At 30.8% G+C, this 25,966-nt stretch overlaps 1 protein-coding gene and 1 long non-coding RNA gene across 4 annotated transcripts in view; both read left to right on the forward strand.

The window, feature by feature from the left end:
* The window catches only part of LOC130668339 (neprilysin-2-like), a 51,823-nt gene extending 37,576 nt beyond the window's left edge, over positions 1 to 14,247 (forward strand). Inside the window, exons 1-10 of one of the 3 annotated variants that reach the window (XM_057470582.1) lie at positions 1,017 to 1,398; positions 4,367 to 4,520; positions 4,668 to 4,768; positions 5,452 to 5,505; positions 5,586 to 5,813; positions 7,366 to 7,580; positions 9,652 to 9,810; positions 10,524 to 11,250; positions 13,521 to 13,747; positions 13,822 to 14,247. In XM_057470582.1, the coding sequence (XP_057326565.1) occupies positions 4,504 to 4,520; positions 4,668 to 4,768; positions 5,452 to 5,505; positions 5,586 to 5,813; positions 7,366 to 7,580; positions 9,652 to 9,810; positions 10,524 to 11,250; positions 13,521 to 13,747; positions 13,822 to 14,166 (2,073 nt within the window). In that variant the 5' untranslated portion in view covers positions 1,017 to 1,398; positions 4,367 to 4,503 and the 3' untranslated portion in view covers positions 14,167 to 14,247. Of the gene's footprint in view, positions 1 to 1,016; positions 1,399 to 4,366; positions 4,521 to 4,667; positions 4,769 to 5,451; positions 5,506 to 5,585; positions 5,814 to 7,365; positions 7,581 to 9,651; positions 9,811 to 10,523; positions 11,251 to 13,520; positions 13,748 to 13,821 lie in introns of those variants that run through there. The other 2 variants (XM_057470580.1, XM_057470581.1) reach the window with 2 other exon arrangements.
* A 7,186-nt stretch (positions 14,248 to 21,433) lies between these two features.
* Positions 21,434 to 25,337, forward strand: LOC130667892 (uncharacterized). Its single transcript, XR_008989920.1, has 3 exons — positions 21,434 to 21,553; positions 21,701 to 21,808; positions 24,764 to 25,337. It is a non-coding gene; the product is annotated as an uncharacterized LOC130667892 (long non-coding RNA).
* Positions 25,338 to 25,966: the final 629 nt, after the last annotated feature.

Consider the following 25,966-nt stretch of genomic DNA (forward strand, 5'->3'; position numbering starts at 1 on the left):
ACGGCACTACAAGAAGATCTTGCCGTGCCTCCCCTCTTCGCAGACGCGTTCTAAGGATCCTTAAGTTCCTAGTAATTAAAGGTTTTTGATCTAAATATACCGGTTTGTAAATAAGGCAAGCCATAAAAAACTCACGCCTAACTTTTAAGGTAAGCCAACGCAAGTCTTTATAATAACCAGTGACATGTTCATATTTCGATATTTTAAAAATATATCGAACACATACATTAAGCTTACGCTGTAATTTACATTGCTGTTGACTAGTAATATCCGTAAAAATTGCAGCACAATAATCAAAAGTAGGAAAAATTAAAACTGTTATTCACTTCTTAATTTATGAATTTCACAATTTCACTAGTAACTTTAACTAGAAAATAATTAAATATTATACTAGATATAAATATAATTAATAATTGTAGTGCTATTTTTTAAAATTTTAATAAAAAACTTTACAAATAAAAAAAAATAGAAGTACAGAACAATAATATATTTATATGAAGAGTACGTCAATCATAGCATCACGGATTTTTTTATTTCTTCATCAGTTATTGTTTGGTATCATAACAAATATACTATTTACACTCACGCAATCGCATGCGTAGGTCAGCGCAGTGGATAGCATCAAAGACTTTGAATCGTAAGGATGCAGGTTCGAGCCCAGTAGTCACCGAGATTTTTTCATCAATTAAAATCATGTATACGTCCTCTTAGTAATGATTTTAATACATTAATCACATTTCGGATCTAATTACAAGTGTCTTATATTTTTTTTCGCAATATTATATTTTTTTTTTTACCAATGAAATCAGTGGATTCCCATATTCACTTTTCAATTTAGTGGATTCTCATATTCACTCATCAAATCAGTGAATTCAAATATTCACATATTCATTTAGTAAATATTCACTAAATGAATATGTGGTACGATTGTAGCATTGACAATTAGTGAATATTCACTTGAAATTATTGAAAAATCACTAATTCATATTTAGAGAGATTGAAGAAGGGATAGTACGGCTCCGAGACAACGATTTTTTTGAAAGAAGTGGAAAAACGAGTGTGTAGAACTTTGCTCCATCTAGAGAAATGTGGGAACTGCTCTTTTTTTCCTTGGATACCTGCGACGAAGCCCAAAGGAGATCAGTTGTGTTTTGAGTCCCAAAACCTTAACATCATTCACAGATTCTTACACTCATTCAGGGTCAAAGTAGGCTGGTAGCAGCCTGACCGTATATCCGAAAATTTTGATACAGTGATTCTAATAAAAGAAATGAAAATCAGAGTAGGCTTATAACCACCTAACCGTATTGTCTAAATATTTAATAAAGTTGAAGAAACAAAACTAATTGGAAAACGGAAAGGCTTGGATCAACTCGTATGCAATAAGAAAATAAGGGGGTAAGTCAGCAAATAGTCTTATCTACATATATTTTAAACGTCATATCAAACAATAAATGTAAGAGAGTACTTTCTAAACAAGAATTAGTCATTTTTCACTAATTTCAAGTGCATATTCACGTTTGTCAATTCTACAATCGTACCACGCAGAATTAGTGAATATTCACTGTATGAATGTGTGAATATTAGAATTCACTGATTTGATATGGGAATCCACTGAATTGATAAGTGATTATGAGAATCTACTAAATTGAAAAGTGCCCGGGTCAAAAATAAAACTTGATTTAGACTTGGTCGTCTTAAATCTACACTGTAAAAAATTCGCGGAGTGAATGCGGAGTGAATGAATTTTTAATTATTCACTCCCCTCGGAGTGAAATTCACTCCGCAGGGGAGTCTTCGCGGAGTAGATAATTTTTTATTAATTTAATCCTACCGGAGTGAAATTCACTCCAGAGCGGAGTTTTGTAAATATTATTAATAAAATATAACTCCACTCAATAAAATCGAAGTAAAAACTCGCGTATTACATTATTGATCAGCTGATATGCACACACATACGCACATACATATTTAGGCACACACGCGAACTCGCACACACACGCACGCACAAATTTGCACACACACACACATTTGTACACACACGCACACATTTGCACACACACGCCCACATTTGCACACACGCACACATTTGCACACACACACACACACATTTGCACACACACACACATTTGCATACACGCACGCAAACACCTGCACACACCCAAACACACACATATAGACGCTAACACACACACACACACACACACACACTCACACCCAAACACACACATATACACGCTAACACACACACACACACACTCACACACACACACACACACACACACACACACACACACACACACACACACACACACACACACACACACACACACACACACACACACACACACACACACACACACACACACACACACACATTGTTTAGCAGTTTAATATAAATTAATATAAATTTATTTAAGTATTAAAACCCCGGACCGGAGTGAATTGGGAGTGAAATAAAATCCGCGTCACTCCGCAATCATTCCGCTGAAAAAAAAATCTCAATTCACTCCGCATGCGGAGTGATTTTTTTTATATTCCGGAACTCCGAGTGGCGGAGTGAATGCGGAGTAAATTCGGATTTAATTTCACTCCGAATTCACTCCGGATTTTTTACAGTGTAAACTAAGTAAGACCAGCTAAGTCGAAACCAAGGTGAACTCACACAAATTCACATTAATGTTCAATTAATTAATAGAAAAAAAGGCAACGCAGTTATGATTTCGCCAAGACATAGATTTATCAAAAAATTATTTACAGATGATATCAATTAGGAGTTAAACAAAATTTGTTAAATAAATTTCAGTAAAACCTTCATGTCAACAATATAATTTGGAATGTCAAATTTTTTAGGCTAAAATTTACTTACCAAATTTCGTTTAATTCCTAATTGATAACAACTGTAAGTAATTTTTTTTACTAGTTTATGTCTCGGAGAAATTGTAACTGCGGTGTCCTTTTTTCAATTAATTCTTTAATTTTTTTGAAATTAATTAATGAGATTTTTATACTAGTATGACAGTTCAAGGTCATCGAATGTTTTAAAAAAGTGGGAGAGACTGTCTGAGAATGCCGTTAAGTGATAATATTTATTTTTTTATTGTTATTTCGGATAATCCAACGTATTGTTGACATTAATGGCTATAGATATAAAGTTGGGTCATTCCATGTCAAATCGACAAATGGTTGGAATCGACCCCCTCGGATTCGGATAAATTTTGGTGGAGAGTTTTGTCTCTTCATAAAGCGAAGTTCTGCCAGAGAAAATAATTTTCAAAAATTTTTCTTAAGAGTTATGCAAAATTGAAAATTTCCCTGTTTTTCTGGTTTTTTAAGTTTATTTATATAATATTTCATAACCTACGGTATATTAAAAAAAATACCGCTGATGCGTTCAAAGAGGACACTAAGAGGTATGAGAAAAAAATATTTTGAAAATTACCAAAGTTGGAAAATTTTGAATTTTTTTAAATCGTAAAAAGTAAAGTTCGCAGTAAAATTTTGGGCTCAAAATTTTTTACATTATACCTCTAACATATCTTAAGAAATTCTGAAATTTTCAGGAGGGTGTTTTTTTTTTATTTTCAAAAATATGAATTTTTTAATTTTGACTTTTCAATTTTTTCAACTTTTTTGTCGAATATAATTATTCTACCACATGATTATTGAAGTTTCAGCTCTAAAATATTTTTCTTGTGTTAATGGGATGTAAAAACAAAAATTTATCGAAAATTTTATACTATTAAATGACAATATAAAATATTAAATAATAATGTAAAATTTTCGAGAAATTTTCGTGCCCAAAATTTTACTGCGAACTTTACTTTTTACGATTTTGAAAAATTCAAAATTTTCCAATTTTGGTAATTTTCAAAATATCTTTTTCAAAAAACTTTTTTCTCATACCTCTCTGAACGCATCATCGTTTTTTTTTAAAATATACAGTAGGTTATGAAATATTAAATAAATAAACTTAAAAAATCAGAAAAACAGGGAATTTTTCAATTTTGCATAACTCTTAAGAAAAATTTTTGAAAATTATTTCCTCTGGCAGAACTTCATTTTATGATGAGACAAAACTCTCCGCTAAAATTTATCTGAATCCGAGGAGGTCGATTCTAACCATTTGTCGATTTGATATGGAATGGCTCAGTTACATGATTTGAGCTATTAGATTTTTTGAATATAAAATAATGGGGAATTTCCTACTCGTATATTTTTGTTTTGGTTAAATTGAGGGTAAGGATTAGATCCATTGAACTCGGACTAAAACTACGAAATTTGGTGACTGTTACGTCATATTAAACAGTAAAACCAGAATATAAATAACTGTTATTTTTTATATCTATTATTTGTTTCTTTAAAGACAGCATAGAGGGAAAGACGGTCAGCAGATCGTATTGCTGGATATAAGAGAAAATAAATTTGACCAAAAGGATTATTCTGTTAAAATATTTCAAAGAAAAACATAATTTTGAAGTGAAATATCAAAATTTTTTCCAAATGGGCAACTATAATAGGTACGAATAATTATTTATATAAATTATTTATTTACATTATAATTATTTTTTCATACTCGGAATTAAAAATTAACGTTTAAAATTTATATTACTGAATATAAATTATTTTTAGTGTAAGATTATATATAATTGCATAATTTGTTACAGAATTTCAACAAAATTCTTTATTATTTCAAGTATTGGAATTATTTTTTCTTCTTTTCTGACAAATACTTCAGCTGCTGTTATAAATAATATACAAAATAGTGGTAAATTATTTTTCGATAATTATTTTGACACTTAATAGAAAATTTGAATTTTATTCTTTATACATGAAGAAAATCCCAAAAAAAAATGAAACTCAATCCGTCAGAAGAAAATTTTTTTTTCAAAATTGTGACCTATTTTAACTAGGATCAAACTTTAGATATTTTATAATGAAACTACTGAAACAGCAATGACAGCCGATCGGTTCTCGTGTGTCTCGGGCGATCACCGAAGTTAAGCAGCACCGAGAATGGTCGCAACTTGGCTGGGTGACCGCTTAGCCACGCGTTGAGCTCGATCGGAGGTCTCTGGCCATTAGGCGCGGGATGAAGATCTAGTGATCGGTAAAATGGGAATTTTATCGATCACTAGAGCCTCACCAAACCGAGCTTCACTGGTAATGGTTTTCTCTGTGGTTTCTCTTGCCCCTATAACCCCACAGCCAAGGTGGAGGATAGGGTATCACCGTAATGGTACAGTACAGTATAAGCACAAGTCGGGCCACAGCCGCACAATGAAAGCAGATAAAGAAAGGAAGCAGTTGCGATGTAAAGGCAAAAAGTGTAAAAGGCCATAAATGCGGCTATACGCTGGAACAATTAAAAAAAAAATATAATGAAACTATTTAGCTAAAAAAAAAAATTTTTTTAAACAATTTTATAACTTAAAAATATAAATTTTTTAGAAGTAACGAAGAAATGTCCGGATCAAAATTGTGAGGAATTATATTCAGAACTCTGTAAGTACAATAATTATGATATCAAGAAACACTATAGAATTATTGTAAGTAAAAATAAAAAAAAAAATGATTAATTTTAGCTAAACGAACTAATGAAAGGCTAAACAAAAATGTAAGTCCTTGTGACAACATTCAAGAATTCGTTTGTGGTAACTCTAGTTATTCGAGCTTTTCAAAAGAATGGGATTTCCTTTACAACGATATGCTTCACAAAAATTTAGAAATGTTAGGGTCACGAATAAGTGATTTCGTTGACTTTAAACCTTTTAAACTTCTTAATGATTTGTACAAAACATGCATGAGATACGGTAAACAAAATTGAATATGGTAATTACACAGCTAGAAATTTTGTGTAAAATTCAACACAAATCGTGTGTTGTAAACGGTCTACACAGATTATTGTGTTTGTGTTGATCTTTAACCCAAATTTTATGTTAAATAAAATTGAACACATAAAATCTGTTCTTTTGACAGAAATTTTGTGTATATTTAAGAACCGTTTTCAGATAATTTTGTCCAAGCTTTTCTCAGAAATAAAAACCCTAAACGCTAAATAAAGACACGGACCCGATGCTTTACTCTATGAACTAGCGAAGTGCACTTCAATTTTTTGACAACTTCCATTTGTTTACGAGAAAAGCTTGGACAAAGTTTCCATTTACTGTACAAGTGCAACAAAGATAGTACCGTTTATCCACTTGAGTGCGAATAGAGAAACAAATGAAAACGCGTCTTAACAGAACATTTGTATAAATTTAACACATTTTCCGCGTTAAAATCAACTAATAAACATAAGCACATAACCTAACAAACTCAAGTATACTGATCTACCCTTAGTACAACTTATGTCAATTTAGCAAACAATTGAACCGGGTCAAAAAGATGTGAAAGTTATCTTAATTCAATTGTAAAATGTATATATTTAATTATAACTTAATTATAATCCAAATTTCCCTGCAGACAATGCTGCTACAATACTTTGCTTGCCCTGATTAAAAAAGTGAATTGAAAAGTATTGAAAAAGATGAGAAATGAATCCTTTCGAATACTTTCTATACCCCGAGGTTTTCATTTTGACATAAAATAAATACTTTTCAATCCCAAAATAATAAAAGAATTTCTGAACTTCCGAGGAATTGAAAAAGATTCAAATGAATTGATATTTTAAATCTTTCTGAATCCTTCTCAATACCTAAATAATCCGACATTTCGGATCAAGTGTGGGATTGAAAAAGATTGAAATGAATTGAAATTTTTGAATCTTTCCGAATCCTTCTCAATACCTAAATAATCCGACATTTCGGATCAAGTGTGGGATTGAAAAAAATTGAAATGAATTGAAATTTTTGAATCTTTCTGAATCCTTCTGAATACCAAAATAATTCCATATTGGAAGGTATTGAAATGATGAAAGATTGAATTCTTTTCAATACTTTCGAATTTCACTTTGGAATTGGAAAGTATTCAAACGATGGAAATTTCAATTCCATTCAATACTTTCCAAAATCGCCGAGGGATTGAAAAGAATTGACATAATTTTCAATACTTTTCAATTCACTTTTTTAATCAGGGTGGTTATAGTCATGAAGAATCACGCGGGAACATTTAATCAAACAACACAAATTTTGTGTTAATTTTCGAATAACACAAGAAATGTGTTACATTCCAAATTTTCTAATCATTTAACATGAAAAATCTGTTAAAGTAAAATAACACAAATGGTTTGTGTTAAATTAACAGATTTCTGTGTTAAAAATCAACACAAAAAATTTAACCAAATAGTTTTTCAACACAAATACACAAAATTTCTAACTGTGTATTTTTAATTCAAATAATTTTTATTGGCATTCAATCGTTTAGAAAATACTGGACAGCAATCTTTGGATCTTCTGCGCGATATTATTAAAAAACTAGGGAACTGGCCTCTTTTGGAAGAAAACAATTGGAAAGAATCACATTTTGATTGGATCGACTTCGTTATCAAAACCCATAACATCGGATTTAAATCATTCTATTTTTTGAACGTTTGGGAGTGGAAATATCAAGATGAATCAATAACGTTTGAACTTCTTCCTGTAAGAAAAATTAGTAAAAAAATTTTCATTTGATCTCTGTAGGAAAACTGTTGGTTAATAGTATATTCTGCAACTCCTGTGGGCAATCGGTGATACCACATAAATTGCAGATACAATATTTTTCACGAATGGGGTAATAAGACAATGGAGTAAATCCAGTGATTGGTACAATATCAGGTGATATGGGGTCCAGAAAAGAAAATCCGGTCGGGTTAAAGATTACATAATTTTTTTAAGAAATTAATATTTATTGTTATTGTTAATTTGTTGAAACTTTAAGATCAAGGTCCAAGTGCGAAAAGAAATTATATGTATCTTTGAATAAGGGGGGGGGGGGGGGGTAAGGTATCGAATTTTTTAAACTTCCCGCTAAAAAAATCGACGATTTTCGAAAAATTGGGAAGTTATTGTTTTCAGCCCGATTTTCGAAAATCGAAATTTCATCAGATGTCGACGTTTTGAGGTCCTGGGAAGTTATTCTGACTATTTTCAGAATGATGTCCGAGTGTCTGTGTGTGTGTGTGTGTGTGTGTGTGTGTGTGTGTGTGTGTGTGTGTGTGTGTGTGTGTGTGTGTGTGTGTGTGTGTGTGTGTGTGTGTGTGTGTGTGTGTGTGTGTGTGTGTTAGCGTGTATATGTGTGTGTTTGGGTGTGAGTGTGTGTGTGTGTGTGTGTGTGTGCGTATGTGTGTGTGAACTTTTTTTTGTCCGACGATATCTTTGGAACGGATGAACCGATTTGAACGTACTTGATGGCGATTGAAAGAGCTCACCAAAACTTAGTCTTGATTAGATTTTGGGGTAAATCGGTCATGTAGTTTACAAGTTATACAAAGAATAAGAATTAAAAATTTTTTTTTATTTTAGTTTTTTATTGATTTCTCAGAAACGACTTATACGATCAACTTCAAAATCTAATCAGCTCTAGAACTCAATAAAACACGTCAATTGCCGCCTCAATCATCAAAATCAGATAATTCGTTCGAGAGTTATCGCGGGAGAAAGAAATGGTAAAAAACAGTTTTTTGCGAATATCTTCGAAACAACTGAACCAATCAATTTCAAAATTTTATCAGCTCTAGAACTCAATAAAATACGCCGATTGCCGCCGCAACCATCAAAATCGGTCAATTCATTCCTGAGATATCGTGGGAGAAAGAAATGCTAAAATCGGTTTTTTTTTAAAACAATGGCACACTAACGTATTTTCGAGCTCGAAGAGCTCGAAAATGTATCCACAACAATGTTTTTGAGCTCGAGGAGCTCGAAAACAGCGGGAAGTTTTGGGGCTGGCCCGCAGGGTCAACCGATAGACAGATTTTTTAATATCAAAATGAGCCAATTTTCTTGCAAAAAAAATCGCGTTTTTCCTCTTTAGTGGTCCAAAAAAGTGAAAAATTGAAATTTCGAAAAACCCTCTCAGCATTACGTGGTGAAAACTATTATCTGAAGAAAAAACTTTGATTTTCTGATTTCGGATGATCCAGCACAAAGTTATGAGGAGCACCGCTATTCTACTTTTTTCCGAGGCACGACCGAGTAATTGCTGCCATTGCCGTATTTTCGAATACTTCTTCGTGGAAATTTCACAAAATATTATTTGAACGCCATACTTTAATGTACCATTGGTTTTAATGAAGAGATTTTAACTGTGTCGTTACAAAAAATTCTCAAAAAGATGTCTTGTTTTGTACGAATTAACCTTACCCTCCCCTTAACTTAAAAGTAACAAAGTTAGAACATTAAAAAATTTGAAATCGTGTTAAGCTAAAAAAGTTACATTGGGCTCCCATACGTGAAAAAGACTGATTTTTTGGACAATTAATATTTTAGTTTCAAGTTTTAGTCTAAAAAGTAATGTTTTAGTTTCATTACCCAATTTGTTTTTAAAGATCAAAAAATTGCCTCAGCATCGATCGCGTCCGCTAAGTCAAATTTTGGTGCATTAAATAACACAATACATGCTAAACATCTCAACTGCAAGCGGCAACTTATCGTACTGAATAGCGTGCACTTATATAGGACTTATCCCACATGAGTAAAAAAAATAATATATAATCTTATTTATACATAGATTAGACCTGATAATCTGAGCCATGAGAATCCAACATTGAATATTTCAATTGCTGCTTACAAAAATTACATCGCAAAAGTGTCTGAATTACTAGGAAACACGCAAAGATCTTCGGAAGAAATTGATGAAATCATCGCATTCGAAATTGATATTTTAAAAGTACATATTTTATATTATTATGTCACAAAAACGTTCCGAAAAAGTTCAAAACCGTGAACTTCCAAATTTGAGACAATTCTGAACTTTGAAGTGATCATCTTAGAACTTTCAAATAATTGACAAGTGAAAAAATTATCAACGTCTTGACCTCGTTGTTATAAAGTTATGATACGAGTAAAAAAACTTTCATAATTGGTTTTAGAGTCTTTCTTTTTTCAATGTTCTTCAAGCCAGCAAAATTCTAAAGCTGATAATTTTTGCTGTAAGAAATTCTGAATAACGTATTTAAAAAGTAATCAGTTGAATTTTTTTTTACTTTTTTAAAGTTCAAAAATAATTAAATCGTAGTTCGAAATTTTCTCAAAGTTCAAAGTTTACTCTTATGTACCTCTTCGGAACATTTTTGGGATCAATTTTATTTTACTCGGGTATGGATGTGCGAATAATATGTTTTAATCAAATATTACTATTTAATTAAAAATTCAAATTTAATCATTAGAATTATAAGCGAATTTTCGAATTATTCAAATTTTTCCAATAATTCAAAAATTTATGACCACCTCAAAAAACTTTGAATAATTTAAATTTCAAATTAGATATTAATATTCGATTCAACACGAATAACCCATAAGTTCGAATTATTTATACATCCTAAATTATTTAATAACTTTAAACAGTTTTTATTTGTTTATTTAATCTTTTTTTTTATTCAGTTTGACTCTGGGAGAGAGTTCATAGAACTACGATATGATGAATTTATCAAAAATTATCCATCAACAAATTTGAGAAAACTTCTTAACTATATTACAGTTTATGATAATGAAATACCAAGTCTTTCTAATTCCACGATCATTACAATTAAGGACTTTCCGGACTTTGTTGAGTTGATGAAAAAAACTCCAATACGTGTCCAAGCAAATTACGGTGTATGGAAAATAATCCAAGAAACGATTCCTTACTTAACAGATGAATATCGTGAGCTAAAACGCGAATACTGTTCAACCCAAAATTGCGAAATTGAGATACGCAAGGATTCTTGTAAAAAAATCATCAACCGATATTTACCCCTCGCTCGTGATGCATTGTACGAAAAAAATTTAGACAATGACATCGATAGGATTATTACAGAGATGACAGTAAATATAAAAGAGCAATTTGTGAATTTAATAAATGAATCAACTTGGATAAACAAAAAAATAAAAAATCAGGGAATAGAGCAACTTGAAAACATAACGGTTGTAATTGGTTATGAAGGAAAATATACTAATGAAATTGTTAAATATTATGAAAATTTAGAAATTGACACAAGTAATTATCTTCAGACATTAATAAATTTAGAATTATTCGACCGAAGATCAAATAACAATCGAGATTTTAACGAAATTATTGCACGGAGTCATCCTACAAGTTCTTCTGATCACAATCATCGAGGAGTACTCTGTAATTATATTTATCATTTATTAATATTTTTAAGCCCTAGATGTCACAAAGATTCGATAAGACTTCAGCGTCTTTGATCGCGAGTATATTTTGTCGGGGATATTTTGTCTGGGGACCAAAACGCCTATTAACACAGTAAAAAAGGATTCGTCAAAATCAAGACACACCGTGTGTAAAACGAACGTTTTACACTTATTTATATGTTACTTTGACATGTTGTGAGTGTTAAAAAAAGTTACACACGTATCCCTAGCAGATCCGAACTACGGTAAATTACAGCAATTTGCCGTAAATTACCGCAAATTACCGCAATTTCGCCAAAAATCTACGGTAATTTATCGTATGTTACTGCGATTTACCGCAAATTGCGGCACCTTACGGTAAATTACCGTAGAGTTTCGACGAAATTACGGTAAATTGCTGTGATTTACGGTAAATTGCTGTAATGTACCGTAATTCGGATCAGCTAGGATAACATCTAACACCGCAAAATAAGATCATACTACGGGAAAAATAGCGTAAATATACTGGAATAAAAATACGGCATTCTATATTGATGAATGTAGATCAAATTATTAATTTTTTACATTTATTAGAAAAAATCAAAGTAGATCGAAAAATTAAAAAATTATTAAATTGTATAGATTCTAATCTATACCTTTAATGTGAGAAAATCTAAGTTATCTGAATACTTGTAATGATATCAATGTAGATCTACAATTTGAAAGTTCGGTCAACACTGATGAGAACAGATTCTTTACGATTTGAATAATATCCAGCACTACACAATACCAAATCTTAAAGACACGGTACCGAAATGTCAAGTAAGGACAGTTGTTTACAGTCAAATATCCGGTTATCAACAGACATTCCAGTGAAAAGCTTCACATTACAGTAAAATACAGCAAATTTACCGCAATTATATGGTGAAATACCGCAATTTTACAAAACTTCTACGGTAAAGTACTGCACTGTTACCACAACTGCGGCATTTTTACCGTAAACTACCGTACTTTTACCGCAACATTGCCGCAAATTTACCGCAGCTTCACCGCAAATTTGCCGTAAATTGCGGCAATTTACCGTAATTTGCCGTAGATTACGGTAATTTGCCGTAGATTACCGTAATTTACGGTAATTCTGCTAAACGCCGTAAATTACGGCAAATTATGGTAAATTACGGTAAATCACTGTATTTACCGTAATTCGGATCCGCTAGGGATACGTTAAAAATAAAAATTTTCCAAGAATTCTATTGTGATGGTCGAGATTACCCGTACAAAAAACGATAAATCTGCGATAGATTGATGGTAGATCTATCCGAGATCAATGAGAAGTTTACCATCGATCTGTGATAGATCTATGACAGGTCTATGATTAGCTTCTCTGGGGAGACAACTGTATTTGTTTATTTCTAATAAACTGAAAGGATGATGATAGACAATGGTTTTTTATTTAAAAATCTAGAAACACTAATCTCACTCATGTTGTCACTGTTATGATTTCTGAGATCGGGCGTCTCAAACAATTTTGCAACGAAAAAAAATTTGTCTAGATGTAAATTGGCTGATTCGACGAAGCAAAATTTTATACGCCCTCATGCCTTTGGAACTGATCCATCGGAAAGTTGTATCAGATTCGCGGTTGATTTATGTCTCTATAAAACAGGTCAATTATGGGATCGTTATTTGAAATAACCTATTTTTTTATGAAAATTCACCGGAATATTCCATTCAAATTAATTTATACTATCATCATCCATTCAGTTTATTAAAAATAAAAAAATACAGTATAAGCGATGAAGAATTGAAAACTTACAAAAAGTATAGTTGGATTAGCGAGACTTTGCGCTTCGGGTTTTATCCCCACCATCAAGGCGCAATGTCTCAGATATTAAATTTATATGGTGGAGGTAAAAACCGAAAATATCTGAAACACAAAGTCTCGCTAATCCAACTATATATGCAGTTTTATAAAACCAGTTCGAATTTTTTTATAAATAATTTTGAAGTTTTCAATAAAAAAAGTGTGATTATTTTTTTGAAAATATATAATTAAAAATATTGAATTATCAGAAAATTTATAAAAATTTTTTTTGTAGCATATTATACTTTATCTACAAAAAAGAGGCGTCTTGTGTTTCTTTTTAAAATGAAATAGCGATTGAAATATTTTGAATTGAAAATTACTTGGGTTTTATGGATCCAATGTGATCGTCAAGGGGTACTAATTATTAATTTATCATTAACTAATGAACATTTATTTTAAAGCTGTACCAATGAGTATGCTTCGAAGTTCACATTTCAGTGTTAATAATCCAATGTATGTAAACTATGGCCGCATTGGTAAAGCAATTGCAGAGAAATTAGCTGAAAGTATTATCGTCATGGGAGAAAAATTAACGGAAGGCATTAATTTGACTGCAATAAATTATGAAAAAACTCTTTGCTTTCGTCAACAAGTAGAGAATTATACTTCTAACAACGCAAAAAACTCGGTAAAATATCTATTTACAAATAAAATAAATATAATTGATGTTTCTATAATAAATTTAAATTTTATAATGTTTAGTGGAAAGAATGGTTAAGCTCTTCTGAACGAATTAGTGAGCACATCGTTTACAAAGCAACATATCGAGCCTATCAACAATGGACCGCAAAATATGGAATTGAACCCTCACTACCTGAATTACCCTTCTCAAATAATCAATTGTTCTGGATTAATTTAATTAATGGTCCTTATTGTTATCCTCCTTCAGCACTCTCAATAGTTATTGATGATAAGTATTCTGTTTACGACTTTTCTGTAATGAGAGCTGCAACAAGCGTTCCAGAATTTCATAAGGATTTTAATTGTCCAGTTGATTATTCATTTATTAAAAAATATGGACCATCATGCACTTTCTTCGAAGTTTAATCACAATTAATATACTTCTTTTTATTTACATAATAAACAAAATTCATTATTAATTAACAATTATATTAAAGCAATAATAAAATAAAAATATTATTCTGTAATCATTGACTATTTCTTAAGAAGAAAAAAATTTATATGTGTATATGTATATGTATATGTATATGTATATACAAATAAATGTTCACATATATTTATATAAATATATATTTACATTAGACTGGGCCAAAAAAATCGACTATTTTTTTTTTTAACGATACTGTGAAAATATAATTTGGGATGGCAAAAAAAAATTATTGTGAAAATTTGAGCCCTTAATATTGAAATTAAGAGGTGTATCATCGCAATTTTTGATTTTTTTTTATTGAGCGGGTTTTTCGCTCGTAACTCTTAAACCATCGAGATAATCGAAATTGACTCAGATATATTTTTTGAAGGAAATTTGATACTCTACAAAAAAGGTTTGATTAAAATTTTTTGTCAGTTGAACCGTTTCCTTATAATCATGCTTTGAACATTGGTATGATTTTAAAATTTGATTGTTTAACTTTTGAATTTTGTAATATATGTAGAAATAAGTTTCCGGAAAAAACCAATCAATATTCTGAAAGGAAATTGAGTGCTCTACAAGAAAGGTCTCTTAACAATTTTCGCTAAATTCACTCATTCAAAAGTTATTCAAGTTTGAAGTTAAGTAAAACGACTTCAATAATCTTGAATAACTTTTGAATGAGTGAATTTAGCGAAAATTGTTAAGAAACCTTTCTTGTAGAGCACTCAATTTCCTTTCAGAATATTGATTGGTTTTTTCCGGAAACTTATTTCTACATATATTACAAAATTCAAAAGTTAAACAATCAAATTTTAAAATCATACCAATGTTCAAAGCATGATTATAAGGAAACGGTTCAACTGACAAAAAATTTTAATCAAACCTTTTTTGTAGAGTATCAAATTTCCTTCAAAAAATATATCTGAGTCAATTTCGATTATCTCGATGGTTTAAGAGTTACGAGCGAAAAACCCGCTCAACAAAAAAAAATCAAAAATTGCGATGATACACCTCTTAATTTCAATATTAAGGGCTCAAATTTTCACAATAATTTTTTTTTATCATCCCAAATTATATTTTCACAGTATCGTTAAAAAAAAAAACAGTCGATTTTTTTGGCCCAGTCTAATTTACATGTATAGTTATTATATGTCATCATATACTTAAATCATATATATCTTATTATACATAATTTAAAGTACAGTATAAATATTATAAGCAATAGGGTAAGTATGGGTATTACCGCGACTTGATGTGTCCGCCCAACTTTAACAGCATGGATTGATGATCCATAATAAGATATCGACTTAATTTTTAACTTCCCGCTAGGAAAATTGTAAATTTTCAAAAATTCGGGAAGTTATTGGTTTCGGTCCGATTTACGAAAATCGAATTTCCATCAGATGTCGACATTTTGAGGTCCTAGGAAGCTATTCTGACTAATTTCAAGATGATGTCCGAGTGTATGTATGTATGTATGTACGTACGTATCTAAATACCTGTATCTTTTGAACGGATGAACCGATTTTGAACTTTAAGGTGTCATTCGACGCGGATTGTCAATATCTTGAAGCCGAGAGAAAATTGAGCTTGATCGGTAGGGCTCGTTCAGAGATATTCCAAAAATAAAATTTTTTGAAATAGTATATTACACTACAAGGGAAGAAAGTTGAAATTCCTGCCCTGTGTGATAAGATGCCCGAGGCGAAGCCGAGGGCATCATGACACACAGGGCAGGGCTTTCAACTATCTTCCCGTGTGGTGTATACGATTTTTCTTTATACCTGGTCGAAAGTACGTTTATTAATTACATTTTTGAATACTATGAACAATACAACCACGTTCTGCCTTCAGCTGACAGGTCGGCCATGTTTTTTTTATTTGCTCCCTATTGACGCGCCTCTTTCGGACATACATAAAACTTTAATTTTTTTCCGTCTCTCTTTTTTTTTTTTGTTGCGTTTTTGCTGCCTGCCCCGCGACATTTGAAAGCACGAGCGAAGCGAGTGCGTCTGGTCGGCGGGGGCAGGCATCAAAAACAAAACAAAAAAAAAGACATAATTATACTTATAAAAAATAAAAAATAACTATTTTTTTTCGAAAGAAATAAATTTATGCCTATAAACAAGATTTTTTTCCTGCCAATAAATAATATATAAATAAATCCATAAACTTTCAATAATTAACTTCGCCTCTGCATCAAAATCTTTTATCACCTCATCCTCGTCCATAGATTCATCCGATGAAACTTTTTCATTTATCTTATCATTGTAATTACACTGTTTAATTAAAATATTACGTACAACGAGACACAAAAATACTGACGCATATATAAAGCAACGATCTACGACGTTATCGTGAAAAATTTTATTTATAAAGTGGTAGACGATCACTAGATGGCAGCAACCGGCTGTTTCTGTAGGCCCGAAAAAGTTTTTTGCTCCCGGCGACAAAAGTGACGCGCATGTAACTCCACCAGGAGAGGGAAATAAGACTTTAGGCCTTAAAATTAGGGAGGAAAGTGCGTACTTTCGACTAAGGGATAAAGAAAAATGTTTTTTTTTGATAACTTTTAATGTGCTCGATAGATTGATTCCAGAATGGGCTGGGCTCTAGAGCTTTATAAGGCGCGTCGAATGCCACCTCAACCATCAAAATCGGTTCATTCGTTCAAGAGAAACCGTTGTCGAAAGAATTATAAAAAAAAAATTTTTTATTTTCCCTGAAATATCTCAAAAACGACTTGATAAATCGAATCAAAAATTTGATCAGCTTTAGAACTTGACAAAACCCGTCGATTGCCGCCTCAACCATCAAAATCGGTTAATTCGTTCGCGAGATATCGTGGGAGAAAGAAATGCTAAAAAATGGTTTTTTACAAAACAATGGCATACAAAAGTATTTGCGAGCTCGAAGAGCTTGAAAATGTATTCACAATAGTGTTTCCGAGCTCAACGAGCTCGAAAACAGCGGGAAGTTTTGGGGCTGGCCCGCAGGGTCAACTTATAGACCGATTTTTTTTTTTTGAATCGACATTTAACTCATTTTAAACCTTAGGAAACATTAAGCGTATGATTTAATGTCGATTTCATAAAATAATTAGCATTTAATTAAATACGACTGATTGCTTATAAATCATCCATCGGTTATTTAAAGTAAATACGTCAAGACTTAACATCAATTTCCTTTATAGGCGCTAAATGTCGTATATTTCAAGTGTCTGTCACAAAAATGTTTTTAAAACTCGTTGATTTGAAATTGTTTCGAATCATTTTTCTTAATCAGGGCTAATCAGTATAGTATACTTTGGCGTATTTACCATTAACATCCAAATAATTTTATTCGTTATATCCCATCAATTAAGTATATAATTAATTAATTATACTCAAATGTAATGTCGTTAATGGTGTGATCAAACTCTTTTAATTAGAGTAGAGGTACCGTTTTCGGCCTCTTTAGAGCCAGTTTTGGACACTTGGAAAATTTTAATGAAATAATTTGCAAAATACGCTATGACATAATTAATTTTTAAAATTTCTCCAGAGATACTTTTATCCCACTATTAAAATGGAAATTTTCTTTTACATTTTTCGTTAATTAAAATAAAGTATTAAATGTTTAATTTTAAATCGAGTATTGGGTGAGCCTTAGATTTTTCGGTCCCCGAAACTTGGCCCAAGCTTGATTGTCTAAGGCTCGGGCCATTGTTATCATCCAATGCTTGGACCAAAACTAGCCCAATGCTCAGCCACGGCCCGTGTCAAAGTTTGTCCAAGGCTGGTAAAGATTCGCCCATGCCTGGTCCAAGTCTTGGCCTATGGTTCTTTCCGACCTTGGCAGTGAATATTCGCCGATTGTCAGTACTTTTCACTGATTCATATTAAGAAAGTATGACTATTCTGAAGTTTTTAACGAACTATTGGAATTAGTAGGACTGGAATAAAGCCAAAAGCTAATTTAGTGGAGCGAAATAAAATATGTTTTCTTTCTGAAGAAAGATACCGATGATTCTAAAATTTAATCAAATTACTACTTTTTCTTCTTTAAATAATTACTATAAAAATGATCATAGACTGAAAAAAATAATCGCTATATAGGTGCTAGCGATTATTGTCTTTAGCAGCTAGCGATTAAAAATCGTTAGCTGCAATCGATTATTTCGCTAGCAGTTAGCGATTTTTTCTTTAGCAGCTAGCGATATTTTCGCTAGCAGGTAGCGATTAAAAATCGCTTGCTGGAGGCGATTTTTTCGCTAGCCGAAAGTGATTTTTTCGCTAGCTGCTAACGATTTTTTCGCTAGTAGCTAGTACGGTGTAGGTAGGGGAACCTGGGGCACGAAGGTCCCCCTCAAAAATTTTTTTTTTCATTTTCGGTCAAATCATGATACCTCTGATGTTTTAAAGATATTTTGAGTTGATCTGTGATATGTGGGGTACAATGGATCACTTGAAAAAAAAATTGTAACGAAAAAAATTTTATTTTCCTGGGCACGATGGTCTCCTCCCCCAAAAAGCATAAAAAAAAATTTTTTTTGGGGACCCTCGTGCCCCAGATTCCCCTAACTACACCGTACTAGCTACTAGCGAAAAAATCGTTAGCAGCTAGCGAAAAAATCGCTTTCGGCTAGCGATTTTTAATCGCTAGCTGCTAAAGAAAATAATCGCTTCAGTGTTATATCTCCATACCAAAAAATTATTCTACCCGGGAAAAAATGATTTTGCCTAATCATATATGATTATATATGTTCATGTATATGATCATATATGATTATATATAATCATATATGAAGTTATATATAATCATGCATGATTATATATGGGGTCATATATAATTATATATAATTATATATGACCCCATACATAATTAGATCTGATCATACCTGGCTGTTATAAGCCCATATATAAGTCTATATATAATCAGATCTGATTATATATAAGTCTATATATAATTATATCTGATCAGATCTGATTATATATTGTTGGGAATTTAGGTATGGTAATCGTGAATGAAACAAATCAATTTATTAAACAAATGAATATTATATCTTTTATTAAAATACGCGCTCTAGGGTATGTCTTCACTCGTAAGAGATTTAGCTTAGACTAACTTATTCTTTTAATATTATTTAACACTGAGGTCCACCAACCTCTCCTCTTTTTGTATAATAAAGATCTCTAAGTTCAAAATATATATATATATATGAGTGCAAATGAAGAAAAACATATTGCCTTGCATTTACTTGGAATCTCTCGTCGACCCATGTACCTAAGGTCATAAAATTTGATCCATGCTAGCTTTCTTTTTCTTTAAGTAAACATATACATATTTTGAACTCAACTTAAATATATATACTATAACTTAAATGCAACACTGTTCGAAATATTATTTCGAACAGAATATTTAGTAAAAAGAAATAATTAAATAAAGTATATATAAGAATAAAGATTGATTTTTGTACAGAGAATCCAACATATATAAGTCTATGTATAATTAGATATGATCATACCTGGCTGTTATGACCCCATATATAATCATGTACAAGTCTATATATGATCAGATCTATTTATATATAAGTCTATATGTAGTTAGATCTGATCATACCTGGCTGTTATGACCCCATATATAATCATGTACAAGTCTATATATGATCAGGTCTGATCATATATGAGTCTATATATAATTAGATATAATCATACCTGGCTGTTATAACTCCATATATAACCATATATGAGTCTATATATGATCAGATCTGATCATATATAAGTCTATATATAATTAGATATGATTATACCTAGCTGTTATAACCCCATATATGATCATATATAAGTCTATTCATGATTAGATCTGATCAGACATGATTGATACAAACCCATATATAATTAGATATAGGCCTATATATAATTAGATCTGATCAGACGTGACTGATATAAAGCTATATGTAGTTATATATGTCTATGATTAAATCTGATCAGATTTCATTGATATGAAACCTATAAGTATTTAAATATATATATATATATATATATATATATATATATATATATATATATATATATATATATATATTAAATAATATGACAATTTTTTAATATCAATGTTATTAAATTTTTATTCTGTCAACTATCAATCAAATTTAAATCCCCAATACTTAAAAAATGTTCAAAGGTTTCGGCAGTAATTTAAAAGTATAAAGTATCAATTTGATTATTTGAGTTAAGTAATGCCATAAACGTTTCTTAATTGTAAGTGTATAACAGACTAGAGGATCAGACTACAAGCCATCGATAACCAAAGTTAAGCAGCATCGGCGTTGGACATTAATTGGATGGGTGACCTCGTAGTAAAATAATTGTCGATGGTTAATAATTTTTTTTTTTTTTTTTTATTTAATTTTAACCGACATTGATATTGATGAAGACAATAAATCCTAATTAAACTACTTAATTAATAATTTACAGATATTCTAAATGAGATTCTAAAAATGACTATATTCGTTCATGCATGATTATATATAATCATATATGATCATGTATAAACAGATCAAGTTATGTATGATCAGACCTGGCCAATTTTCGGATCTGATCATATATAGACAATTATGCATGATCATATATGATGAGGCAAAATCATTTTTTCCCGCGCGATTGTGATGGTTGAGGTCACATTCGACGCGGCTTATAAAATTCTAGAGCTGACTAGATTTTGAAATCGATCGTTTAACTCGTTTCTGAGAAATCAATAAAAAACTAAACAAAGAAACATTTTTTTTTCGTAATTCGCCAATATTTTCGAGTCTATTCGATCAAATGATCTGAAATTTCCAGAAACGTTGACGGCCAACAAACTCTTTCGATTGCCACCTTAACCATCTAAATCAGTTCATTAGTTAAAAAGTTATAGTCCGGTCACACACACACACACACGCGCGCGCACACACACACACGCACGCACACACACACACACGCGCACACACACACACCCGGAATTTTGAAAACCATCGATTTTCTTAGCAGGAAGTTAAAAAAAGATAACGAACGTCTTGAATGTAAAGAATTCAGAATACTCAGATTTGTTTGAATAATATTTTATTTTAAAACATATGCATTTTAACACGGAAGTATTCAAACATATAATGTTGACAAGATATAAACTGCATTATCAGCAGAATTATTTATTTACTGATTTTAAAAGTTTCATACCTGCACAATCAATGTTTGTTATAACACATGATTGAAACAACGACGAAATGAAGTATAAATACTCTGACTTAATTTTGTCAAATTTACAATATCAAAGTACGTATAAAAATTTAAGCTATACTAAAAGTTAGAAGAATTCGTAAGTAATACTTGATTACCATTTATTATTTAAAATTAAAAAATAATATTTATTGACTTCCTATGTTAGTCGAACCGTATATGTAGAATTAATGTTTTTGTAAATAATTACTAAACTCCAATCGTAATTTTTGATCTTTTTTTTCAGTTCAATATATTGTTATAACAATTGAAATTATTCGCTAAAGAAGTGAACAATTAATTGAATAATTCAATTGATGAGTAAACAAAACAATTCAATATGAAAACAAAAAGCGTAAGTAAAATACATAGTTTGATGAGATCATACGTTATTCTAATTAGGTATAATGAACGTAAAAAAATTCCTGCTACCATTAATCCTTATAAATAAGTTAATGCGTTAATAAATTGAATTTAAAAATCCAATTTCAAACCTATTGACTTCACTATTTAAATAATAATTATAAGAGAATTTTTAACTTCCTGTTAAGAAAATTGTAAATTTTCAAAAATTCGGGAAGTTATTGGTTTCGGTCCGATTTACGAAAATCGAATTTTCACCAGATGTCGACGTTTTGAGGTCCTAGGAAGCTATTCTAACTAATTTCACGATGATGTCCGAGTGTATGTATGTATGTAAATATCTGTATCTTTAGAAAGGATGAACCGATTTTGAATTTTAAGGTGTCATTCGACGCGGCTTGTCAATATCTTGAAGCCGTGAGAAATTGAGCTTGATCGGTAGGACTCGTTCAGAGATATTCCAAAAATAAAATTTTTTCAAAAATGTTTTTTCTGGATAACTTTTAATGTGCTCGATGGATTGATTCCAAAATGGACTGAGCTCTAGAGCTTTATAAGCCGCGTCGAATGCCACCTCAACCATCAAAATCGGTTTATTTATTTGAGAGATATCGTTGGAGAAAAAATGGTGAAAAACGTTTTTTTTCGAAAACAACAGCATACAAACGTATTTTCGAGCTCGAAGAGCTCGAAAATGTATTCACAATAATGTTTTCGAGGTTCTTGAGCTCAAAAACAGCGGGAAGTTTTGGGGCTGGCCCGCAGGGTCAACTGACGGACCGATTTTTTTCATATAAATTACTTATAAAAAAATTTAATTTAATCGAATTCATTTAAACTCCAGAAATTTCATTTTTTTATCTTTCTTAAGGGGTACCCAATTTTGTCCGCGACATCGAATTTTTTTTTTTTTTCAACGGTAACTGAAAATTTTTTCTATTTACTTTGATTATCATTTAAAAGAAAAAAAAAATTCAGCATATTTGAGTCCTCGAAAACTTGGTATTTCCTCAAGTACCCCGTTTTACCTGGCCCTTGCCTACATATTTTTTTCGTCTTCCATATTCATTTAACAACATTTTTAAAAAATTTTGATAAAGGTTCAAAATTACATGATTGAATTTTGTAAATTTTGGCGGATGGTTATGAAATTTATATAGGGGAGGGTGGGGCAGAGCGGCCCCCCTAAGCCAATTATTACTTTTTTTGGCTTTCAACCATAAGATCACTTTACTTTTGTCCTATTTCGAACAAATTTATGGAGATTTTGCCAAAATTCTGAAAAAAAAAAAAATTTTTTTGTGGGGCAGAGCGGCCCCCCTTCAAAAAGTAATAAAAAAATTTTTTTTTCGTTTTTTTTTTTTTTTAAAATTGTTTTCATCATTAAGAATGTATTTCTTTCTCTTGACAACTATTTTCGGTTTTATATTACTCGAAAAAATTTTTTTAAGGTGTAATAAATCGTTTACTCTCGATTACCTTAATTACTAATTGTTATTTAATAAAAAAAAAAAAACAATTCTATAGTTTTACTTTATTTCAAAAATTTATTACTTAAAAAAAAAAATTTTATTTTTATAAATTTTTAGTGACCAAATTTGCCTCTAACACAGAGAAACGGCTGAAAAATATGAAAAAATAATTTTTTCGGAAGTTTCGGCTGGTCCATTTTGCCCTAGGTGTTATGCGTAGGGCTAGAAATGTGGAATTATAATAATTTTTTTTTTTAATTTGACGATAAAAATATGAAAATATCACTTTTTCAAAATTTTGGGCTTGTCCATTTTGCCCCAAATGTCATGCGTAGGGGTAAAAATGCGCAAACATATCGGATTTATAGTAATTAGTCGAAAAAAAAAAATTTTTTTTTAATCAAAATTTCAGGGGGGCCGCTCTGCCCCACCCTCCCCTACTTATTCTTTAGGCAATTATCTTAATCAAATTAAAAAAATGGTTTACTCGGGAAATGATGATAATTTGAAATTTTCTAATAATAAAAAAGTCGTATTTGGAGTATTTTTCTTGAAGAACTTTTTAACAGAAACTTTTCTAATTATTATATAAGAGAAACGGAAAACCTTTAAACGATAAACTTTATATTCCGATTTTTATTTTGTCTTTCAAAATAATTTTTTTTAAATTTTAATAAAGATTCAAAGTTACATAATTTATTTTTATGTTATATTCGAAATTTCTTTCTTCTTCTTTAACTTCCCGCTAAGAAAATTGTAAATTTTGAAAATTCAGGAAGTTATTGTTTTTACTGTTTCTGGCCTGGAAATTTATAAAATACACTTCTCACAAAAATTAAGGGAACCAGAAAATTTTATAAATTTTTTAGTGATTTTTGGAAGGCTGTATTGTCGTTAAAAATGATCGTCTCAAAAAAATAAAAAAAGCAAATTGAAGCTTGAAATCTCTAGTTTAAAGATCTTTCAGCAAAATCATTTTTCGAGCCAAGGTTTTTGCGGAATCATAAGAAATAGCTCGAGAGAAAACTTTTCTAAATTTTTTGGTTTTGTTTTTTGGGTCTACGGGGCCGGGAAATTTTTTTTCAGAAAAATCCATTCATGGCTTGTTTAGGAAATTTATTCAGCTACAATAGGTTTCTTTTTGTTTCTCTGTACGACAATTCGTTTTTACACCGGTATTACTCCCTTTTTACACCGTTTACCCCACTTAAACACCGGTATTTTTAACACCGGTGTAATTTCATTTTTACACCGGGCGGAGTTAAAACGAGTCCATTTTTAACACCGCTCTTTTTACAGTGTACATGTGCAATTCTTTATTTATTTTTCGATTCTAAATTAAATTGTTGAAAAAAAAAATTGGAAAATTTTTAATTGTTCAGGATCATAGTTTGTACTTCAATTTCATCTTAAAACTCCCCCTCCCCTTTTCTGTTTGTTTATAGTATTATTCAAAATATTATTTTTGCTTTCAGATTTTTTTTATCAGTTATTTGTCAATTTTAATTCAAAAAGAATCTGCATTTGAGAATTTCAAAATAGACTTGAATCATTTATATGCTGATGATTGGAATAATACCTGGACCTATATTATCGACATAGCGAATGCTAATCAAATTACCACTAATAATCCAGTAGAAAAAGCAGCATGGGAATATACAATCATGATAGTTGGTGTAACACCGTATCCTTCTTCATCGATTTTCATAAAATGTGCTGAGATTGTCCTTCCATATTTATATAATAAAACGTACGTGCCTTTGGCAAGTAGGATCAGAAACGGCTATATTGATTTCGGAATTAATGTGGATAAAATGTATGATGTAATATTACATGATCTTCAGAGAAAAAACATAGACGACAAATATTATAGCATACCAGAATCCTTTTCTCAACGCTTTATGAAAAAAAAAAATAAATAGTTGTAATTATAATGTAACTACATAAAAGTACTAAAAATATCGAAAGATACATGTAAATGTCATAGTATACTTGTAAATTGCAGAAATGCGTTAAATAAATATATAAATAAATAAATACATCATATATTAATAACTGTACATAAAGCTATCATGTATATATGTTTAGATACATTTATATTAACATATGTTCATATATTTTTGTGCAATTATATATGTTGACATATATCTATACCAATATATTTATATGCATTTATATAAATATGTGTTCATATATATTTACATAAGTATATATTTACATGTATAATTATTATATGTCAATCATATACTTGAATCTTATATCTTATGATATAATTTAAATTATAGTCCCGTAAAAAATAAATCATACATGGCCATGTATGCCTCTACATGATCATACGTGACCATGTATGCCCATACATAGCTTGATACGGCCATATATGACTTGATATGACTATGTATAGAAATTTTAACTAAATTGAAAAAAAAATTTTTTTTTTGTGTTTAAATATTTTGGCGACGCAGAGATTATCAGGTATGCGAATAATTGAATTCCTAATCGAATTGGAAATTTTTAATTCAAAGAAAAAACGCTAAACTTATTAATGACCGCACCCGCTTTAGGAGGATTCGAACCCGGGATCTTCTGTACGAGAGACCGACGCTTTGACGACTAGGCTATGCGACCGACAGTTACAACGAAGTTTAGTTGTGCTACGTAAGATTGAAAGAATATAATCA

Source organism: Microplitis mediator, chromosome 5 (assembly GCF_029852145.1).
Source record: "Microplitis mediator isolate UGA2020A chromosome 5, iyMicMedi2.1, whole genome shotgun sequence".
Lineage (NCBI taxonomy): Eukaryota > Metazoa > Arthropoda > Insecta > Hymenoptera > Braconidae > Microplitis > Microplitis mediator.